This window comes from Pimephales promelas, chromosome 7 (assembly GCF_988280905.1).
Source record: "Pimephales promelas chromosome 7, fPimPro1.hap1.1, whole genome shotgun sequence".
NCBI lineage: Eukaryota > Metazoa > Chordata > Actinopteri > Cypriniformes > Leuciscidae > Pimephales > Pimephales promelas.
Window position 1 is genome coordinate 37,590,636 of NC_142775.1, and position 19,911 is coordinate 37,610,546.

At 40.7% G+C, this 19,911-nt stretch overlaps 1 protein-coding gene across 1 annotated transcript in view; it reads right to left on the reverse strand.

Annotated features, from left to right (window-relative positions):
* Positions 1-5,202: 5,202 nt before the first annotated feature.
* The window catches only part of xirp2b (xin actin binding repeat containing 2b), a 47,235-nt gene continuing 32,526 nt past the window's right edge, over positions 5,203-19,911 (reverse strand). Inside the window, exons 7-9 of the mRNA XM_039683428.2 lie at positions 10,367-19,448; positions 7,484-7,614; positions 5,203-5,341 (exon numbers count right to left, since the gene is read on the reverse strand). Of these exons, the coding sequence (XP_039539362.2) occupies positions 7,523-7,614; positions 10,367-19,448 (9,174 nt within the window). The 3' untranslated portion in view covers positions 5,203-5,341; positions 7,484-7,522. The remainder of the gene's footprint in view (positions 5,342-7,483; positions 7,615-10,366; positions 19,449-19,911) is intronic.

Below are 19,911 nucleotides of genomic sequence, written 5' to 3' on the forward strand. Positions count from 1 at the left end.
AGCTTTCCATCTTTCCTTCTCGTCTCATTGGCATTTCCCACTCCTCCCCGCTGAACGGCTCCGATTAACTCACATCCTGCAGAGACGAAAGGCCAAAGGATTTCACAGTGCCTTGGTACAGTAGCCTAAACATGAGAGTGCTTAGTAATTGAGATAAATGATCTAGTGATGGTTTTTGACATCTAGTAGTAGGCCTAGGTGGATTTCTGGGTTGCATAAACGCTTTTATTTCAGACTTTCTATAGTGAGTCCAGAAAACTATGGAGAGCTGATGAGACGAGAGTAGGCCTATGATACATACCACATCAGTATCCATAGATAATTTAGAACTAGAGCTTGTGAGACATATTCAGCTCTTCCAGAATTCATTTATTTTTAAAGGGAATGTATTTCATGCGAACATGACAGTTCTGTTTAAATATAGGTTGCCTATAGGTCATTTATGTGCAGATCTAGGCTACATAGAGTAGGTGGACAACCAGAAAGACACCACCGCGGCAAAAATAAACCAGCCGTATTTCAAAGTCGTTCGCGAAATGACCACCAGGTGGCGCAAAATGACATTTAGTGAAAGCAAAACGTAATTATGTAAAAGTAGGCTACATTTTAAATAGAATATATAGCAAACTTTTGCTATATATTCATATAGTGTTTATAACATTTTATGAATTGAAAGTTAAAATAGGCCTATCTCGCAGTCAGTGAAAATAAATTGGGTGCTTTCAAAGACGCTTTTGAGAAATGAGAAGATTGAAGAGCGCTTCTCTCCCGCGCGCACACTGACTGCTGAACAACCTGGTGAACAAACTTCTAGGCATTTCTCAGTGAGAAAAGTTGTGGTCGAGTGGTAGAACTTAGGTTTTAAACATTTTGATGACACTGTTTCAAATCCCTAATAAACATGGTAGCCTATTTATAAAATTACCACGCAACAATGCACACTGAGTACGAAATTTTCGTATGCGTTTTTTCGTGTTCGTCAGCCTAAAAATTCGTCACGCACAGAAACCTTGCACACTGAGTCCGACGCGTATTTATTAAACCTTTGCGGGGAAAAAAAAACACAAAAATACAAAATGGATTGGAGAAGCAGTGAGGATGATTTTGTTGCCATCTCTCTTTTTGAAGAGAGAAGAAAGAGAAAATATTGGGTCCATCCAATCCTGAAATTGCGCCGAGAGGAAGCACCTCCTTATCAAGGAGTTGAGAATTTATCCCGAGCGATTCAAAATTTACCTCAGAATGTCAGTGGGACAGTTTGATGCTTTGCTTGTGATTCTGGAGCCACATTTTAAAAACAAGACCACCAATTTCCGTGAACCAATCGATTCTGAATAGAGAGACCAATCGAGAGAACATAAACACTTGATCGAATATTGAAACTGAAAACTGAAAGCACTGCACATGTGGAATGATGTGGGGAACGAGCTCCTCCCAGTCCTGAATTGTCAAAAAAAAAACCTCTCAAAATGCTGGCTGTGGATGCGAAAAACGCAGAAAATCGAACCCAATCCGAATTTTTTTATGACGTACAAACGTTTCGGAGGCGGTGTGCACGCGTGATTGACATAACATGAGGTTGATTTTTTTTTTTTAACATGCGAAAATTTCAGATGTGAATTTCAGACTCAGTGTGCAATGGCCTTAAGGAACAAATCTCATCCAACAGACTGACTGAATTTACATCTTCAAAAGCAGTTATGTTTAAAAAAAATAGAAAATAAAACTCAATGGGGTTCCATGTAGAATTTAAAAAAAAAAAAAAAAACAATATTAACCAAGCATTGATTCACAGCTTTTTAAAATGTCAGAAATTGTTTTGAGGTGGTTTTGAACGAAATATTGAAATATTGAAGATTGTAATTGAGTATTTTGACACACTAGGCATATTCTAAAATCAGGTTTTATTCTGGCATTAATTAGTGTTCGACAAACGCGACTTGAATTTATTTTTCTCATAACAGCCAAAATAAAATCATCTTTTAAAACGTCTACTTTTTTCATGTAAATTCACAATAGATTAAAAATCAAATGTTTGGGTGCCTCAGCATGAGTGAGGATATGGCCGAGTGTTGGAACATTACAGTGACATGGGTTCGAAGCCCGATTAAACATGGATTACTTTAGTTAAATTTTATATTTAGGCATTAATGCAGAAAGAATGGTAACACATTATTTCGATAGTCCACTTTAGACATTCTAATAATTAAGTAACTTTTCAACTACATGTCAACTAACTGTCATTATTAGTAGACTGTCTGCTTAATATCTGCTAACACTTTATGTTGTTGGTCCCCCAACAGGCATTCAACTCACTATAAGTAACTTTTCTTCTACAAGTAAACTTATTCTCCTAACCCAAAGCCTAACACCTAACCATAACCTAACAGTCTACTGACAGTCTACTATAATATACTAATACTCTAATGAGAGTTACTTGACATGTAGTTGAAAAGTACTTATAATTAGTAGAACGTCTAAAGTGACTATCAAAATAAAGTGTAACCGATTTGTCTAGTTCTAAAACTCTGTTACACCATTGCTGTTCACGGTCAGGGACTATTTTTTTCCAGCGGAAGGAAGGCTTTTATTTCTTTTACTTCATGAAAGTTACACTAATATATATATATTTTTTTAACTTTAATATTTGTATTGTGTGGTAACCGACCGTTTTCTAAAGGCGTGTGTATCGTGAGTAAGTAACAGCTGAATGGGTTATTCGGCTCCGCGTCATGCCTAACAACACCCTTCAGCCGTTATACTTATTTACAATACAGCACAGCCTCTCATACCTTATTGCTGACAAATGAGACCAAATCTGTTCCAGATGAATCAAAAAAAATTCACATAGCATTTGATAATGACCCTGGCCTGCTGGCGCTGGATGAGTGTGTTTTCAGATCTTAAAGCTGCTGTTGTAAAAGAGCGCTGAGTGTTCCAACATCCATCAATCTAGTACTTCTCCCTAAGGCGACTGTACAGCAAGAGCTATTGATTTACACCAGTCTTACGGGGTTGCTTAAACCACTACACCTTGAAATTCTCACTGTGAGTGATGCTGAGGGATTTCAGTTAAAGCACAATAACAGCCGAAGTGCAGTTGAAATCACCAGTAGTTTATGTGATCATGTGTCAGCACGGTTTGTTTCAAAGGTCTCTCTCATTGACGCTCAAAAGAGGGAAAAAGTGCTTCGCTAAATTAGAAAAATAAAAACCTTGATGCTCTATAAGTGCTCAAGACAACAAGACTTTTAAGGAATACTTCAACCACGTGAGGGTGAGTAATGTAATAATTTCAGATGAAGAAATTAACCTGAATGCATAAACGGTGACATCAAGACGTTTTTATTGTGATTCCATTATTAAATTAACAATCAGGGACGAATCATAGAAGACAACTCTAAAAAGATTATTTTCCACACAAAATATTTTCTGTTTAGAGAGATGGATATTCACATGTATTATAAACAAGACAAAGAGATTTACAAATGTGTGTACTGTTCATCTTCCTCCCACACAGCACTCCGGGTGCTGCACAGGAAGAAGTTAAAAAAAAAAAAAAGTTGAAATGTGAAAAGAACCCCCAGGATATATTAAATTCTTATAAGGCATACAAAATAAAATTAGGGATTTAAATCTACAGTTCAATTTAGTGATAAATTGTCTTCTCTCCATGGACTTATGGGATAAATGCATTGTAGAAAATCTATTTCTACTGAAGAAAAGCAGAGACCATTTTAACTATAAATCCTAAATAGAACAAGAAGCTTTTGCACCATTTTTAAATTGGTAAAGTGTACAGAAATACAGAAGATTTGGAAATGACCCTCATATTTGGCACACCTGGTAATTGAATTTCAGCTATTTCATATTGAAACAAATTGCTGCATTACAGATCTGTCCATGAGCGTGAATTTTGAAATAATGGCCAGGTCACATTTCAACCAGAAAAATAAAAAATAAAAATAAAAATAAGAAATTTTATTCTGCATGAAAAAGGAAAATAAAGCCTGTTTTAAAGCATTGAGATTATTTCCGTAATGATGATTATTCAGCAATCTAACTAAATAAAATATATTACTACACTGTAAAAAAAATATTAACTGTAAGTAACCTGGTTGCCTTACAACTTTAAGTTCATTGAAATTGATAAGTTAATACAATGAAGGAGATTGATTTAATAATCAGAAACTCAAAATATTATGTTATCTGAACCACATAAATCATCTAAGTTGGTTTGACAGAAGAAAAAAAAAAACGTTATGATAACAAATCATGATTTTTTTTACAGTGTATAATATAACTTTATTTTAATTTTAAAATAAATTTTAATTTACATTTTTATTTTTTTATATATATATATTTTTAATTTATTTTAGATTTAAATCAGAATAAAAAAGCACAACAAATACTACCATAACATTTAAAACAATTTTCACATTATAGCATTGACAATGGGATTTGAAAATTAGAAGATAAAAAAAAACAAACCTTAATTGTCATTAAAAAATGGCTTCATTTTCTTTAAGCAACATATTTTTCTTGTTGATTATGGGGTAAAATGTGACCTGGACATTATTATTATTTTTTTTTTTTTTAAGATTGGTATCTTCATATTTCACTTTCTTATAGTTCTTTCTTTCAACATAACACACACACCTTCTGAACCTGCGTCTGCTTTATATAGACACAACATATTTGTCATTTCCCATGATCCTTATCAACTTCCTGTTACCTTTTCACCACCACTGTCTCTCTCTCTCCACCTTTCCTCACCCGTCCAACGGCGATATTTTCACCCTGCACTGGAAGCTCTTCATCATCTTGATGTGTCCTCGCGTTTCTAAAGTTCCCACAATACTTCACTGCTGTTGTGACACGCTTTGTGTGTCGCTGATAGATGAGACGTCTCTCTCGCTCCTCCAAGGCCTTGTCGCGCTCCTGCTAAAGTGTGGTCCTCGGAGACGCTTTCCGACGCTGGTGCTTGGGAGACTTTGAAGTCTCGCTCTTTGGGGGCCAAGCGGGTTTCACTAATTTCACATCCTGATCCAAAGAGAAAGACTTCTTCAGAGAGGCTGCTTGTGGGGGCCACACCACAGCAATTTTGTTAGGGTTTTGATCGGGTTTGTTTGCTTCTTTATCCAACATGTCTGGCAGTGAGCACATGCTACTTTGGGAAAGTGAATATCTCCAATCCGATTCTTCGTGGTCTGTGTTCCCTGCGTCCCGGCCGGCCAATCCTTGACCAAATCCGTCCTCGAAATTCCCTTTAGACTTGAAGAGTTGTTTATAATGTGTCTGACAGTATAAATGTCCATGGAGAGAGACAAAGTTTCCAAGGCTGTCAGAAAACAGAGTTTCATAATTCATGAGTCACAGAAAATATATTGGGCTGTCTGCAAGTGCACAGTAAGCTTTCCATATGAATGATTTTATGCAGGATACTTTATCTTCTAGTTACAAATAATGGCACTTTATGCAAAAAATATTTCAGAATTAAAAATGTTGGGATACTTACATTGTTAGACGTACTAGAATATTTAAAGCTGCAGTCCGTAACTTTTTGGGGTTAAAAATGATCCAAAATACATTTTTGAGAAAATACATAACCAGCCAGTGTTCAACATGCTCTGCTTTCCTTAGCTGGATTCAAAGGTAAGTTTGTAATAATGTTTTTAACTCCAGTGGTACTGGTGGATTTCCGTGAGAGATTTGTGCCATTACGTCACATCTGTACACACACATCTGTACACATAAAGAAGGAGTCTCGGCTAGTATAACCTATATTGTGTGTGAGGATGTTGGAGGAAGAGATTTATAGTCTTTTCTCACAGCACTTGATATAATTAAACGTATTAATTGGATGGCGAATCCAGAAAGGTTCAATCAACAATCACCAGTGACGACTGGTGGACTGAGAGTTTGGAAAAAGAGACTGTAACCGGCCCATACGAAAACAAGGATAATATCTGATGGGCTTTAAATGTAGCCACGCAATGCTGATGTTGAACATTAACAATTTGAGAACAAAGTATAATGATATGATAAACGATCGTTAGATTTAATCAGCGCGATTTAATGCAATGCTTTTTTTCAGTTAGTTGATCAGAACAAAAATGGATGTTTCTTACTTATTCAGATGACATTTTATGAAAATTTTTATGATGGTCTACTTCCAAAAGAATAATCTGTGATTCTGAATGGCAGTATCCACACCGGTGCGGCGACTGACAACTGCACATTATCCTCAAAACATTGGATTCACGTGCTGTGCCGTGCAGAGGCACAACTCCCGTAAAGTTGTTAAAGGGATAGTCCACTTTTTTTTCATTTTACAACTCCCCCAGAGTTAAACAGTTGAGTTTTACCGTTTTCGAATCCATTCAGCCGATTTTCTGATTTTTAGAAGAATATCAGTAACCGGACAGTTTCTGGTCTCATTGATTTCCATAGTATATTTTTTTTCCTACTATGGAAGTCAATGGGACCAGAAACTGTCTGGCTACTGATATTTTTCTAAAAATCAGAAAATTGGCTGAATGGATTCGAAAACGGTAAAACTCGACTGTTTAACTTTGTTTTATGTTATATCTTTAACTTTGGGGGAGTTGTAAAATGAGCCTATTTCCAAAAAAAAGTGGAGTATCCCTTTAATTCCGCAAATAACTGCAATTGCAAATTTCGAACAGAGATGGCGACCAAGAGGAAAACCTGCGGACTACAGCTTTAAATACTTAAAGGGGAGCTTGGCAACTATTTACACTTAATAAAACCGTTTAGAAATCATTTGGATGGTTAAAAAAACTGTTCTGGTGAGAATGGTGACTTTCCCCCGCGTTCCCAGGCGGAAAACCAACCTACTAACATCCCGGTAAGTTGAAAATAGGAAGTCTCGTGAGAAGCGAGATCGAGCGAGAAACACAAACTGCTTTATGGCAATTCGACATTCTCACACATACGCCATATGATACTGTGTGATGTATTGTGTATTACAGACCTCGGTGAAAATTTCGTCTAAATCCAACGCACATGGCACCCTTTAGCGTCAATATAACACGCACAGAGCTTTGTTCGGTTACGGTAGGTTTAGGTCTGGGGTAGGTTTAGGGTTAGACCACTAGGAGGCGCCTTCTGGCCCATAAATATCTGCGTCTCATATTGACGCTAAAGGGTGCCACGTGCGTTGTATGTATACGAAATGTCAAAAGCGTCAGTATATGACGCCTTGGGATGAGAACGGGCTGGCTCAACACAATAAAAGCTGGCCGGCTCCGATAATAACAAATTGTCATGTGCAGCAGTAGAAAGAGGAAGGAGTCAGGTGAGTTTTTTTACAAAAATGTTGTGGATGATATGCTCCACAGCTGTAGGGGGAGCTCGATGAGACGACATGTGACAACAAAAGTGAAAAACAGCAAAGAAATGACTTCCCATTTAAGTATAAATAATCAAGTATCACTATTTACAATATTTCATGGCATACCTTAACTTGTTTTTGCAGTGCTCACAGAAAAAACAGGATTTATGGAACTTCTTTTTGTCTGCTATCAGGCCTTCCATGGGGTAAACCCTCTTCCTGCACACTGCACACATCTCCGACTTTGGTACTCGAATCTGGCAAGAGACATTTAAGTTTTACTTAATTCCGTTTTTTTTTGTGCACAATCAATATTCCCATGCTGCACTTTGCCAGACACTCAGTCCATCTGGGCAACACAGGCAAATCACACCTAATAACATCCACTACTGCAATGTAAGGTTAACTGCAAGTCTGGAAACAAGAGCATTAGTGAAAGCAATAATACTTCTCAAATCTGGAAATAAAGTGACACTTGAGATCTTTAACACAAATATAAAAATACTACAGCGCATTAAAGGGATAGTTCACTTTGAAATTAATTGTTGATATGTTTTATCTTACCTCAAGGGCATCCAAGATGTAGGTGTCTTTGTTTCCACAGTATTTTAAATTTTGACATTTTTCAGTCAAACGGTTGTTGTCTATCAGTTATACACTGGAGGCTAAGGGAGTCCACCAAAAATCATGCACAGAGAAGTCCAAATTAAACATGATTTAATGACTCGTAAATGTAAGTACACATTGATGGCCTAAGACACGAAACGAGCGGTTTGTGTGAGAAAATGAACAGTATTTATATCGTTTTACCTCTTGTAATCATAGCCATGACAAAATGATTTGACGGCACGAGCGTTTCGGTCTGCGCATGCGCCGGAAGTGATTGCTTGCGCGCTGACGTCACTCTTTGTTTATACAGAGATTTCGGAAGTTTTACCTTTCACTAAACATATCTAGATATACGGGAAACTGCAATGGAAGACGATTTCGGTATATCTAAATATGTTTAGTAAAAGGTAAAACTTCCGAAATCTCCGTGTAAATATTGAGTGACGTCACACGCAAGCGATCACTTCTGGCGTAACATTGAACTGATTCAGTTCGGTTCAGTTGGACATTGCACATTGCTCTTTGAGGTGGTGACCATAGACCTCCATTATATGACTGACAGACAAGAACGGTTTGACTGGAAAATGTCAAAATTGAAAATACTGTGGAAACAAAGACACCTACATCTTGGATGCCCTTGAGGTAAGATAAAACATACCAAAAATTAATTTCTAAGTGAACTATCTCTTTAAATATCTTTGAGTATTTACACAAAAATGGTTGTTTTTTATTTCTTCATTTTATTAAATTATTTGCACAATGTTTTTAGGTAACCTGGTTAGTTTAGTTCAAAATGCAATAGTCTGAATAAGAATTGGGTTATAATTTGTGTTATTGTGGGGAATGTAATATCATGCAAGCTCACAGACAGGCTATAAAAAGAAACACAAAGCCAAGCTGCCTTTTCTCAGGTCATACAGAGGAACACAAATAAGGCTTTGTTTCCCTTCATTTGGCAGTCTGCATATCAATCCCAAAAAACATTTTGCTTTTAAAGTACATTTGATTCTTGCAGCACTCTCAAATGCTAATGAGACAGAGATGAATAGCAATTATGGAGAAAGCACTCCAGTGTTATTGAGAATTTTGAAATTCTAAGTTGATAAATTGTCTGTTTTGATTTTTTAAGGTGCTTTAAGTGAGAGTAGGTAGAAAGCATTTCTGATTGGCTAATAAAAAAGTGTAGGCTGCTCCCCAGACTGTGATTCCTCATGGACCCTATTTCAGTGATATATATCAGATAGTATGAAGAAATATGTGTGGTTTAAAAAGAAATTTAAGAAATTAAAAAAACACATATTTTAGCTATATATGTCAGAGAGTATGAACAAATTTATGTGGGGTATTCCAAAATAATAAAATACAAAATAAACTAATAATAATAAATAAAGGACACACACACACATATATATATGAAGAGTTCAGATGCAAAAGCCTCTAAGTGCCATTTGAAATTTTCTTCTAGAATGATAATTTTTATCAAGCTTGTATATTTAAGTTCAGTGATTTCACTTAAATGGCAATGATAAATACCTATTAATTGTTATTTAAGTGAAATTACTGAACTTAAATATACAAGTTTGATAAAAATCATCATTCAAGAAGAAAATTTCAAATGGCATTTAGAGGCTTTTGCATCTGAACTCTTCATATATATATATATATATATATATATATGTGTGTGTGTGTGTGTTGGTGCTGGGGAATGATTAATCATGATTAATTGCATCCAAAATAAAAGTTTGTGTTTACATAATATATGTGTGTGTAGAGTGTATAATTTTTTTTATGTATAAACACACACATGCATGTATATATTTACGAAATATTTGCATGTATATATTTTATATTTATTTATACATAATTAATATTAAGTATAAATATAAAAAAATAATATATTAATAACACATTTTTCTTAAATATATACATGCATGTGTGGGTATTTATATATAAAAAATAATTATACACATATATATTATTAAATACAAACTTTTATTTTGGTTGCCCAGCCCTAATATATATATATATATATATATATATATATATATATATATACAAAATAAAATTCTATTTCAGTAAAGTGTCAGGTACAAACACATTAAAAAAAAAGGATCAAATTAACAAACTCATTTAAACTCAAGATAACTTTTATACTGTTAACATGCAAAAAAAATGCAGTGAGTCACATTTGTTTCATACACACACGTGTCTACTCATCTAACTGTGGATTATCTACTGGGAAAAACAAAAGTTAAAAACACTCAGTCTGTCACAGCAATGTACCTCAGGTGGTTTGTGGTGGTTTGTTGTTAAATTTCATTCCCATCATGCACTGCAGGCACATTTACCCGACACAGCACTCTCGGTTTGATGCATTAGCGGGTGGCATGGCTCTCTCACCTGTGACACCTAAGCTTTTGAACACACTCTCACTTTCCGCCCATGTTTTGTGGAAGTTCTTCATCAGTTCCTCTGCAGAGGCCTCAGGTGACACCTTGACCTCTGGCGTCTTTTTCTTCACAGCATCAGCATAGGAAAAAGGCACCCGTTGCGTCGTAACGCTTTGAGTGTGCTTGGAAACCGTCGTGGTGCTTCTTGATCCGACGATTTTAGTGCCAAACTCGTCAACAGACGAATAATTTTCAATGAATGCTTTCGTCTCCGAAAAGCCCGTTGGATTGACAGACTTGTCTGCTTTCACGTCTTTGCACACGGGTGGAGGGGAGCTCAGCTGGGAGCATTGTTCTCTCTCAGGAGGAAGCTCAGGCTTTGAACCTTCAGATGCAATTTCACTCACTCTTGACTGCTGTTCCTCCTGTTTGTTTTGTAGCGCTTTGATGGGGGAACTTTGCTCACTCATTTCAAAAACATTTTTAATATCCTTGATGTTGAAAGCAGGTACATCCTCTTGTTGGCTTGCTTTCTTTTCCATATCAAGCTCCAGGTCCTCAGTTTTCCAGCTAGGCTTCTCTGTTTTGTCAACTGGGTCTTTTCCAATACCAACTTTCCTCTCTGACGTCTCAATTGTTTCGGCTAATCCAGATATTTCCACCTTAGAGAGATTTTCCTTCTCTTTCACCGCACTTTCAGACTTTTTGACCTCTGTGTTGGGGCCTAAACGCTCAAGAATGTCAAGAGCATCTCCACTTACACTCTCATTAATCACCACTGCTGTTTCAAAAGATCTCAAAGTCTCTTTGAGCCTTTTCTTCTCAGCAGATTTAGACTCGATGTTGATCTGCCGATGAAATGTGGCAGGGGATTCCACGATTTCAGACTTCTTTCCAGTGACTTCGATCACGCGAGGCACCGGATCGGGCGAAGCTCCACGGGAGAGCGTAGCAGTGGCGTTTCTGAGTCGTGTCAGACTATCTGCCCGGCCCAATGAGGGTGAAGGAGTGGCCCTGCTTAAGCGAGAGCTTGGCGTCTCAGACCTACGTGGTGGTGGCGTCGGTGGCATCGGGGAAGGCGAGGGTGCTGCTCTTTGTGGCGAGTCAGTTCTCTTCGTAGACTCGATGGTGATAAATGTAGGTGAGGGAGAGCGCATCCGTAACAATGGGGATGGAGCTCTCGGGTCAAGGGTTGTAACGCTGCTCGTTTGTTGCTTTCGGCTCTTGCGCGTCGTCTTCGTCTCCTCCTTGACCACCATCTGCGTTTTACACTTCGTAGAACCAATGGAAATCTTTGAAATCCTTTGTGAGACAAGTTTTTCAGAGGTGTCCTCACATTCATGCTTTTCAATAGCGCCGTCAAAGTGCATTAGCCTAGCTTGAACCAGGCTTTTAACTTGAGCAAGGATTTCTGTGAGCTTTTGTTCGTTGTGTTCGGCCGCCGCCGCTTCCAAATCACTCTTCTCCTCCGAGCCCAAAAGCCAGACGGGCATCTCATTGAGCAACGTCTTCACAGACTTACAGTCCATTTTTCCTGAAATCGCCTGTAACTCTGAGATACGAGACAACATCTTCAGCGCTTCAGCCGAGGACTCCTTTTGTGCAGATTTCCCTGTCATTTTGATTGGGACGTTTCTGCTTTCATCTTTTGATTCCTCAGGAATCTGCTGGCTTCCACTGGCCAGCTTTTGAAATTTCACAGTCAAGCCCTCCTCCTGGAAACTCTGCTGCTGGACCGTACTTTGAGTTTCGATGACCTCTACGTGTCCCGTTTGAATGGTGTGCTGTGTTTGCAAAACAGCGATTTCCTCTCGTTTTTTATCGGATGTCGAGACTGGCCACTTGGGCTTGGCAGGCGTGGCCTCTGTGGGCGAGAGGGATGTGACGTTGTTGCCTTGAGCTGCCTCTCTGTCTTTTTTATTCTTACTCTTACTCCTCCTTTTCTTTTTCGGAGTGGCAGGGGGCTCCCCTACAGGTTTCTCCTCTTTACCCTCTGTTTCCGGGGGGCTTCTTTCTTTTACCTGAACATGATCCTCCTCATCTGTGGTTTTCTCTTTGCTCTCCACTTTAACGCTCTTACTAACTTTCTTTGCCTTTTGACCGTCGACCTTTTGCGGCTTCTGCTCGGCATCCTTAATTTGACTGTCTTTGTTTGGCTCGGATCGATCAGGGGAGTTTTTGTCTTGATTTTTCTTTGCCGAGCTTTCCTTTTTTGCTTTGCCCTCGGATAAAGATATGCCGCTCACATCCTTTCCGACAGCCTCTGATACATTTTTAGAGACGCTCTGAGGTTCGTCTGTTTTGACAGAGGCCTTTATTTCTTCTTCGGTCGCGCTATTAATAACCGTCCTCGTCACCTGTTGTATATTAGTTGTCATGCATCTCTTCTTTTTCTTTTTAGATGAAGTGGAGGTGGTCTGCTGCTGATCCGGAGAGCCCTGAGATGACTGATTAGAGATAATGCTCTGTTTAACTGAGGAAATAAAAGGAGATTCTAGAGGAGATTTCTCATTTGCAGCAGCGATCAAAGCCTTGCTTGGGGGAGCGTTTGAGAGAGCTGTGTGCTTGGATGAATCACATGAGTCTGCAGCTGATTCAAATTTGGTCACACTCTTTTGAGCTCTCTCTTGAGTGAAATCAAATGACATGCTCGCCTCTGATTGCACCGTGCCCGTGCTCTCTGAAGAAAGCCTTTCAAGGGCTGCGCTGACTGACTCGTGCATGCGGATTTCAAAGGCCGGGGAGCGCGACGGTGGTGGCGTGCAGCTTTCTTCCCTCTTCTGTCTGTACTTCTGTTCAGCTTGCATTAATGGGGTTTTGAATTTGCTTACTGGGGATTTGCACGGTGGAGGAGGAGAGGCGGGTGGAGTGAGTGTCAAGGGGGCGAAAACTTTCTTGGGAGGCCGCGGAGACTCCGGTGGCTGTCTTGTAAAAGCAGACTGAACTTCAGAGGATTTCACGCTGCACTCGACTGATGATGCGGTGACATTTTTTCTGCGCTTGGTCTCTTGAGCTGCCTGCATTTTCTCAAATGAAATTGCTGGCTCAAGCTTGGGTACTTTGCACAACACTGGTGCTTTGATGGGTTTGACAGTCATTTTAGTGGCTTTGGATGGTGTTATGCTAGGCAGCGGAAGGAAGTTTAGCTCCTGCTCTGTGGGAGGGGGAGGGAGGAGGTCTAGCTCAGCTGTGGCTGAAATGAGAGGAGGTGGTGGGGTTGGTGGAGGAGGTAAATGTTCAAGTTCTGTCTTGGGTGGATCGCAAGGCGGCGGAGGAGGAGGAGGAGGAAAATCATGTTCACCCCTGATGCTAGGAGGAGGAGTGGGAAATGAGGCGCTATCATATTCCAGAGGGGGTGATGGAGGGGGAGGCAGTGGGAGTTCAGGGTCAGAGGGAGGAGGTGGAACAGACATTTCCTTCTGTTTTCTTTTGTCCAGTCTGATTAAACCCTTACAGCCACCCTTTTTTTTGAGGTTACGGAAGTCAGTCTTTAATGTTTTGACACCGTGTGTTTGTACAATTGTTTTGTGCTCCAGCACTGTGGTCTTTGTCTCCTGGCTGCATGTTGTGATTGCAGTACTCTCCTGAGATGCGTACCTGTTTTGCATTGATTGCTTGTGAGTGCTCCTCTGTAATTCACTGCTCATATCAAGGTTTTTAACTGCAGGCGCCGTGATGTCTTTCACCGACGGAGACGTGGTCTTGACTGGAACTTTGACCTTTCTTATTGGCTCCCTTCGGGGAATCGTCGGGCTCGCTCTCCGTGCTGTTTCCATTAAAGATTTTATTGTGCCCTTAACGTCTCCTTTTATCACCTCTTCTTTCTCTGATTGCACTTGCTCTTGGGTGTCATAGAGTGATTTTATAGAAAGCTTCACGTCTCCCTCCGTGCTTGCCCTGCGTTGCATTCTGGGAGATGGAGGAGGCTCGAGTAAGATCTGAATCTTGCCTTTTACATCTCCCTGGACACCAATCTCCTGCTGGTAAACCTTTCTCTCGCTCGACGCTTCTTGTAGACTTTGTATTGCCGTGTGAATGTCACCTTTTACAATGATCTCCTTCTCCACTTCTCTCACGGCATGTTTGGCCTCCTCCAGCGATTTCAGCGTACCTTTGATGTCACCTGGCAATAAATCTTCTATGACAATTTCCACCTTGGTGGAAGTGGAGTCTTTGAGTGATTTTAGTGCTCCTTTGATGTTCCCGGGAATGATTTCGGGCTTTTCCACCTCTTTGGGCTGATTCTGGGCCTCCTCTAGAGACCTCAGCGTTGTAGGTAAATCAGCCCGAACAACTTCTTCTTTCTCCAAAACGACTGCCTGGTTTACGGACTGCGCCAGTGAATTCAGCGTTGCTTGCAGGTCTCCTCTCACGATCTCTTCTTTCTGTAAATGTTCAAATGAGATCGGAGGCTCGGTCATGAAAACCTTAACTGTGTTATGAACATCGCCGGGGACTATATCTTCCATGTCCACCAGGCGACCGATTTGAGCTTGATTACATGTCAGGCTGAGTTTGGTCTCTTTAATATCACCACCGATGATTTCCTCTTTTTCAATTTTACCTGGAACGGCCTCGTCTGGCTCTACCTGCAGCTTTTTGAGGTAATCCAGCGCACCAGACTCAATGCAAGTAGAATAAAAGCTCACCTTTCCCCTTTCGGCTTCATCCACTTTAATTCTCGCAATCTCATCTGTGTCTGGATTGCACAGTCTCTCTAGGCAGCCTTTCACATTACCTCTGACTATATTTTCTTTCTGAATGCCTGATTCCTCATGAGAATTGAATAAAGAGTAGATGGTCATACGAATATCCCCCTTTTCGTCTTCTTGAATGAGAATTCCCCGTTTGCCAGTGCTCTCGTCTTTCAGCAGGTTGTTTATGGCTTCCTGAATGTCACCTCTTATTATCTCCTCTTTTTCTACAGAGGTGCCACTGCGCTCTTGCAGCAGCTGTTGCACGGTGCGGCTGATGTCCCCCCTCTCCTCTGCATTTATAATGACTTTCCTCTCTGTGTTCTCCTGTCTGTTGAGGAGGTTAAGCATGATGCTTTGCAGATCTCCTTTAATGATTTCTTCTCTTTGGATTTGGGGAGCTTCTTTATTCATGAGGTTGTACTTAGCCATGCGAACGTCTCCGATTTCGTCTGCCTCTAAGATGACGCCTTTGGAGTCCACCATTCTCTGGGTGTAAAGTTCATCGAGGGTGGCTTTGACACTTTTACCGATGATTTCGGTCTTCTCTAAAGTGCTCTCATTAAATTCAGTGAACGGTGTTGTTTCAAAAAGCCATGTCGTGGTTTTTACATCTGCTTTGGGGATGTCTTCACAAATGACCTGTTTACTTTCGTCACTGTCGTTAATAAGATCAAGCGGATTCTTTTCAAACAGCCACACGGACTGTTTAACATCCCCCTTCAGTTGTTCCTCCATAACAACGGTGTTCATCTCATCTTCTGACTTTTCAGCTTGTATCTGGTCAATTGTGTGAGTTTCAAACATCCATTTTGCTGTCCTAACATCCCCTTTATGAATTTCACTCATGCTGACAGTACGCACCAATTTTTGAGCCACTGCATCAGACTCAAAACGATGCTTGTTTGTCTTAACATCCCCTCCCTGAATGTCCTCGACGGTTTTGATTGATATTTTCGCATCTTCTGCAATCTTGTCAAGGGGCTGGGTTTCAAACCTCCACCTTGCCGAGCTGACATCACCTTTGTGGATATCTTCCTCTGTAACAGCTTTTAAGAGGTAGACCTCATCCGTCTCTTTAATCGAGTCCAGGGGCTTTGTTTCAAACAGCCAGCGGGCTCCTACTACATCACCTCTTTGTATTTCTTCTTTTGTAAGTGTGGTCACTTCATGATAATGGCCTTCTTTGTCTTGGATGGCATAAAGAGGTTGAGTTTCAAACATCATGGCATATGATTTCACATCTCCTTTCTCCTCATCCTCTCTGATGACTTTCTGCAGCTTTTTCAATTCGGCCTCGGAGGACACGTCTTGAATCTTATCTAACGAGTAGGTTTCAAAAACGAATCTGCCTTTATCGACATTGCCTCCCTGAACATCTTGTACTGTGCGAGCTAATTTCAGCTCGCTAGGGCTCTCTGAGATTGCATCGATGGGCTGGTTTTCAAATAGCCATTTGCAGTTTCCAACATTTCCTTTCTGAACATCCTCAGCTTGAGCACTCCTCAGCTGTCTCATGACGTCCTCAGAGGTTGAGCTCACCACGTCAGAAGATCGGGTCTCGAATATGTATTTCATCCGAGACACGTCCCCGGATTGTATGTCTATCTCAGTGACACTCTTAAAAGCTTCTTGCTTTTCTCCAGCAATGTTCTCTGTCTCGAAGAGGAAACGTGCCATGCGGACATCTTTCCCGTGAATGTCCTCTTGTTTCACGGTGCGAGTTTGCAACACCGTCTCAGAGTTATCCTGCATGGCACCAAGGGTCTGATTCTCAAAAAGCCAAGTGCATGTTTTCACATCCCCTTTTTGAATTTCACCATAATCTTTGGCACTCTTAAACTCATCTCTTTCGTAAAGCATGTCTATAGGTTTGGTCTCAAAAAGCCACTTACATGTCTTAACATCGCCTTTCACGATTTCTGCTGTTTCTTCAGCGACGCACTCCTCGTCTTCAATGTTGCTAAAATACTTAATGGCATCGAGAGGCTGGGTTTCAAAAAGCCATTTCGCCATCTTGACATCTCCAGATTCTAACTCTTGTTGGGTTATGCCCTTTATGATTTGGAATTTGGTGATGCTCTCGTCGAATTGGTCAATTGGCCGAGTTTCAAACATCCACCGGCAGCTTTTAACATCTCCTTTGACGATTTCTTCCCGACGTACGGTTCTAACTTCGTGGTAATGTCCGGAGCTGTCTTGCAAAGCATACGACGGCATGGACTCAAATAAATCTTTATTTGATCTCACGGAGCCGGCGGTGACGCCCTCAAGTTGAATCTTCCGACTTTCGTCACATTGGCTTGAATCGTACGTTTCGAAGATTTGCTTGTAATTGCTCACATCCACATTCTCGACATCCTCCATATTCACCGTTCTAGTCATTTCCTTTTTCTCCTCTCTGATCTGCTCCAGCGGCTGGCTCTCAAACAGCCACTTCTGGTGTCTAACATCTCCCTTCTCCTCAGATGTCACCATTCTGTGGAGTTTCCCCACCTCCGCAAGCTCTTTTATCTCATCTTTCGGAGCGGTCTCAAAAAAGTGTCTGGCAGATTGAACGTCACCTCCAATTATTTCCTCGGCACTAACTGGCCTGGCATTGGAATCGTCCTTTAACGTATCCATCTGCTGCGTCTCAAACACCCAACAGTTTCTGCGGACATCCCCCACGTAGCTCAGATCCATTTGTTCAGAATCAATTGTTTTCATGAACGCTCGCTTTTCCTCTTGAATGTCTTCCAAATGTTGGTTCTCAAACAGCCATCTTTGATATCGCACGTCACCCCTTTCTTCATCAGACGCTATGGTTTTCTTGAGTCGGTTCACCTCATCATTCTCATCTTTGATGTTCTCCAGTGGTTTATTCTCAAAAACCCATTTCTGGTGTCTTACATCACCTTTTCCTTCTTCAAACACTGCCTTTTTGTTTAGTTTTCCCACCTCAGGAAGCTCTTTGAGTTCGTCCGGTGGAGCGTTTTCAAATAAGTGTCTCACAGAGCGAACATTACCTCCGATAATCTGTTCAGTGGAGACAGGTCTGGAGTTGGCATCATCTTTAAGCTTGTCCATAGGCTGCGTTTCGAACACCATGCAGTGTTTTCGTACATCCGCCCCAAGAATTTCTTCTTTCTGCTGCCTTCGCAGGCTCTCCCACTGGGCGTTTATTGAGTCAAGCCTCTTGGTCTCAAACAGCCACCGTCCCCTTTTCGCACCGTCCAGTTGGTTGTCCTCCATGGACACACTGGAGATGAGCCTGACCTGAGAAAGATCCGTGTCAATGTCATCCAAAGGCTGCGTTTCAAAGAACCATCTTGAAGTTTTGACATCCCCTTTCTCCGTCTCCTCTCGACGGACAGAAGTGATCAGAACCATTTCGCCGGTGTGTTCCCTCATAACACACATGCATTGCGTCTCAAACAACCATATGACTTTCTTCACTTCTGACTTGATCTCCTCCAGTACAGACTTCAAGCTCAGTAGTTGCTTCTCATCCATGGTTTCCGTGTCTCCCAGAGAATCCATTTCTTGGTTTTCAAACATGTACCTAACAGACTTCACATCCCCTTCGGTGGCTTCTTGTGTGAAGATGACTTCTTTGGTTTGCTCGTCATTAGAGTGAATTTTATTCAGCGTATCCATCGGCTTTGTCTCGAACAACCAAGCGGCCGCGCGGACGTCTCTTTTCCCCACTTCGTTCACCAGATAGTTGCGTTTAGTTGAATCCTGTTGTGTATCCTCAGGCTGCATCTCGAACATCATAGCCGTGTTCCTGACGTCACCTCCAGCGATGATTTCCTGCTGAATAATATTTTTGCTCTCCTCTTCGTTATCCGAGTCATTCTTAATGCAGTCCAAAGGTTTGTTCTCGAACATCCAGCGCATGGACTGCACCTCGCCTCTCAGAATCTCGTCCCACTCCAAATATTCGCGATCCGGGCTTCCGTTCGAATTGCTACCAGGGTGTTCAAACTGGTACGCTACCTCTTGAACGTCTCCTACCGCTTCAATGTCCTCATCATTGTAGAATTCTTTTTCCAGGTCTTTCCTGACATCAGGGTGAATGTGTTTGCAGAGACGTTTCAACTCCAATAGCTCTCTCTGTCTGAAGTATTGCTCTCTGTTTACCATGCGATTCACTGCGGGAGGGTCAGGGAAGTTCTCTGCATCGTCCGAAGGTTCCTCCTCCAGTAAGTCCGGTGGGGGCGGTGGGAGATATTCCAGATCTTCATCATCATCATCATCGTCGCCGTCATCAAAAGCCAACACAGAACTTGGTTTATCTTCTTCTGCTTTGTATGTGGCAACACTGTTCAGAGACCTTGATATCTCACTCTTCACAGTTTGATTGGACGCACTCGCATCTGATGGCAGCTGTGAACGGCTTTTGTCGCATTCAATCTTTTTTAGGGAGAGAGTAACACATTTAATTCAGAGGAGTTCTGAAATTACTTCAGCTGGACCAGCTGGCGTAGAAAAGTGCTTTCATTTTTTTAATTGAGTGTTCAAAATCATAGCAATTTATTTCAAAGGCCTTTCCAGTATTTTTGCATCCTTATTGTGCTTTTTTTTTTTTGCAAGCAAAAAATACATATTTGTTTTGAAGCTCAAAATCTTTTTTTCTCTTGTGTGTCTAAAAATGTTTTGCGTGAGAAACAATTTTACTTCAATTTCAAAGGGTTTTTTTCTAAATAAAGAGCAGTTCCTCACACCATTTCAAGAAATGTGATCATATTAAAACTGCTCAACAGCAGCTGTGCGCTCTGCATTTGAAAGTGTTATTCATTTACTAAAAAGAAGATGCACTTAAGTTACACTTAAAAACAACTTCATGAACATATTAGACACACCTCTCTAAAACTAT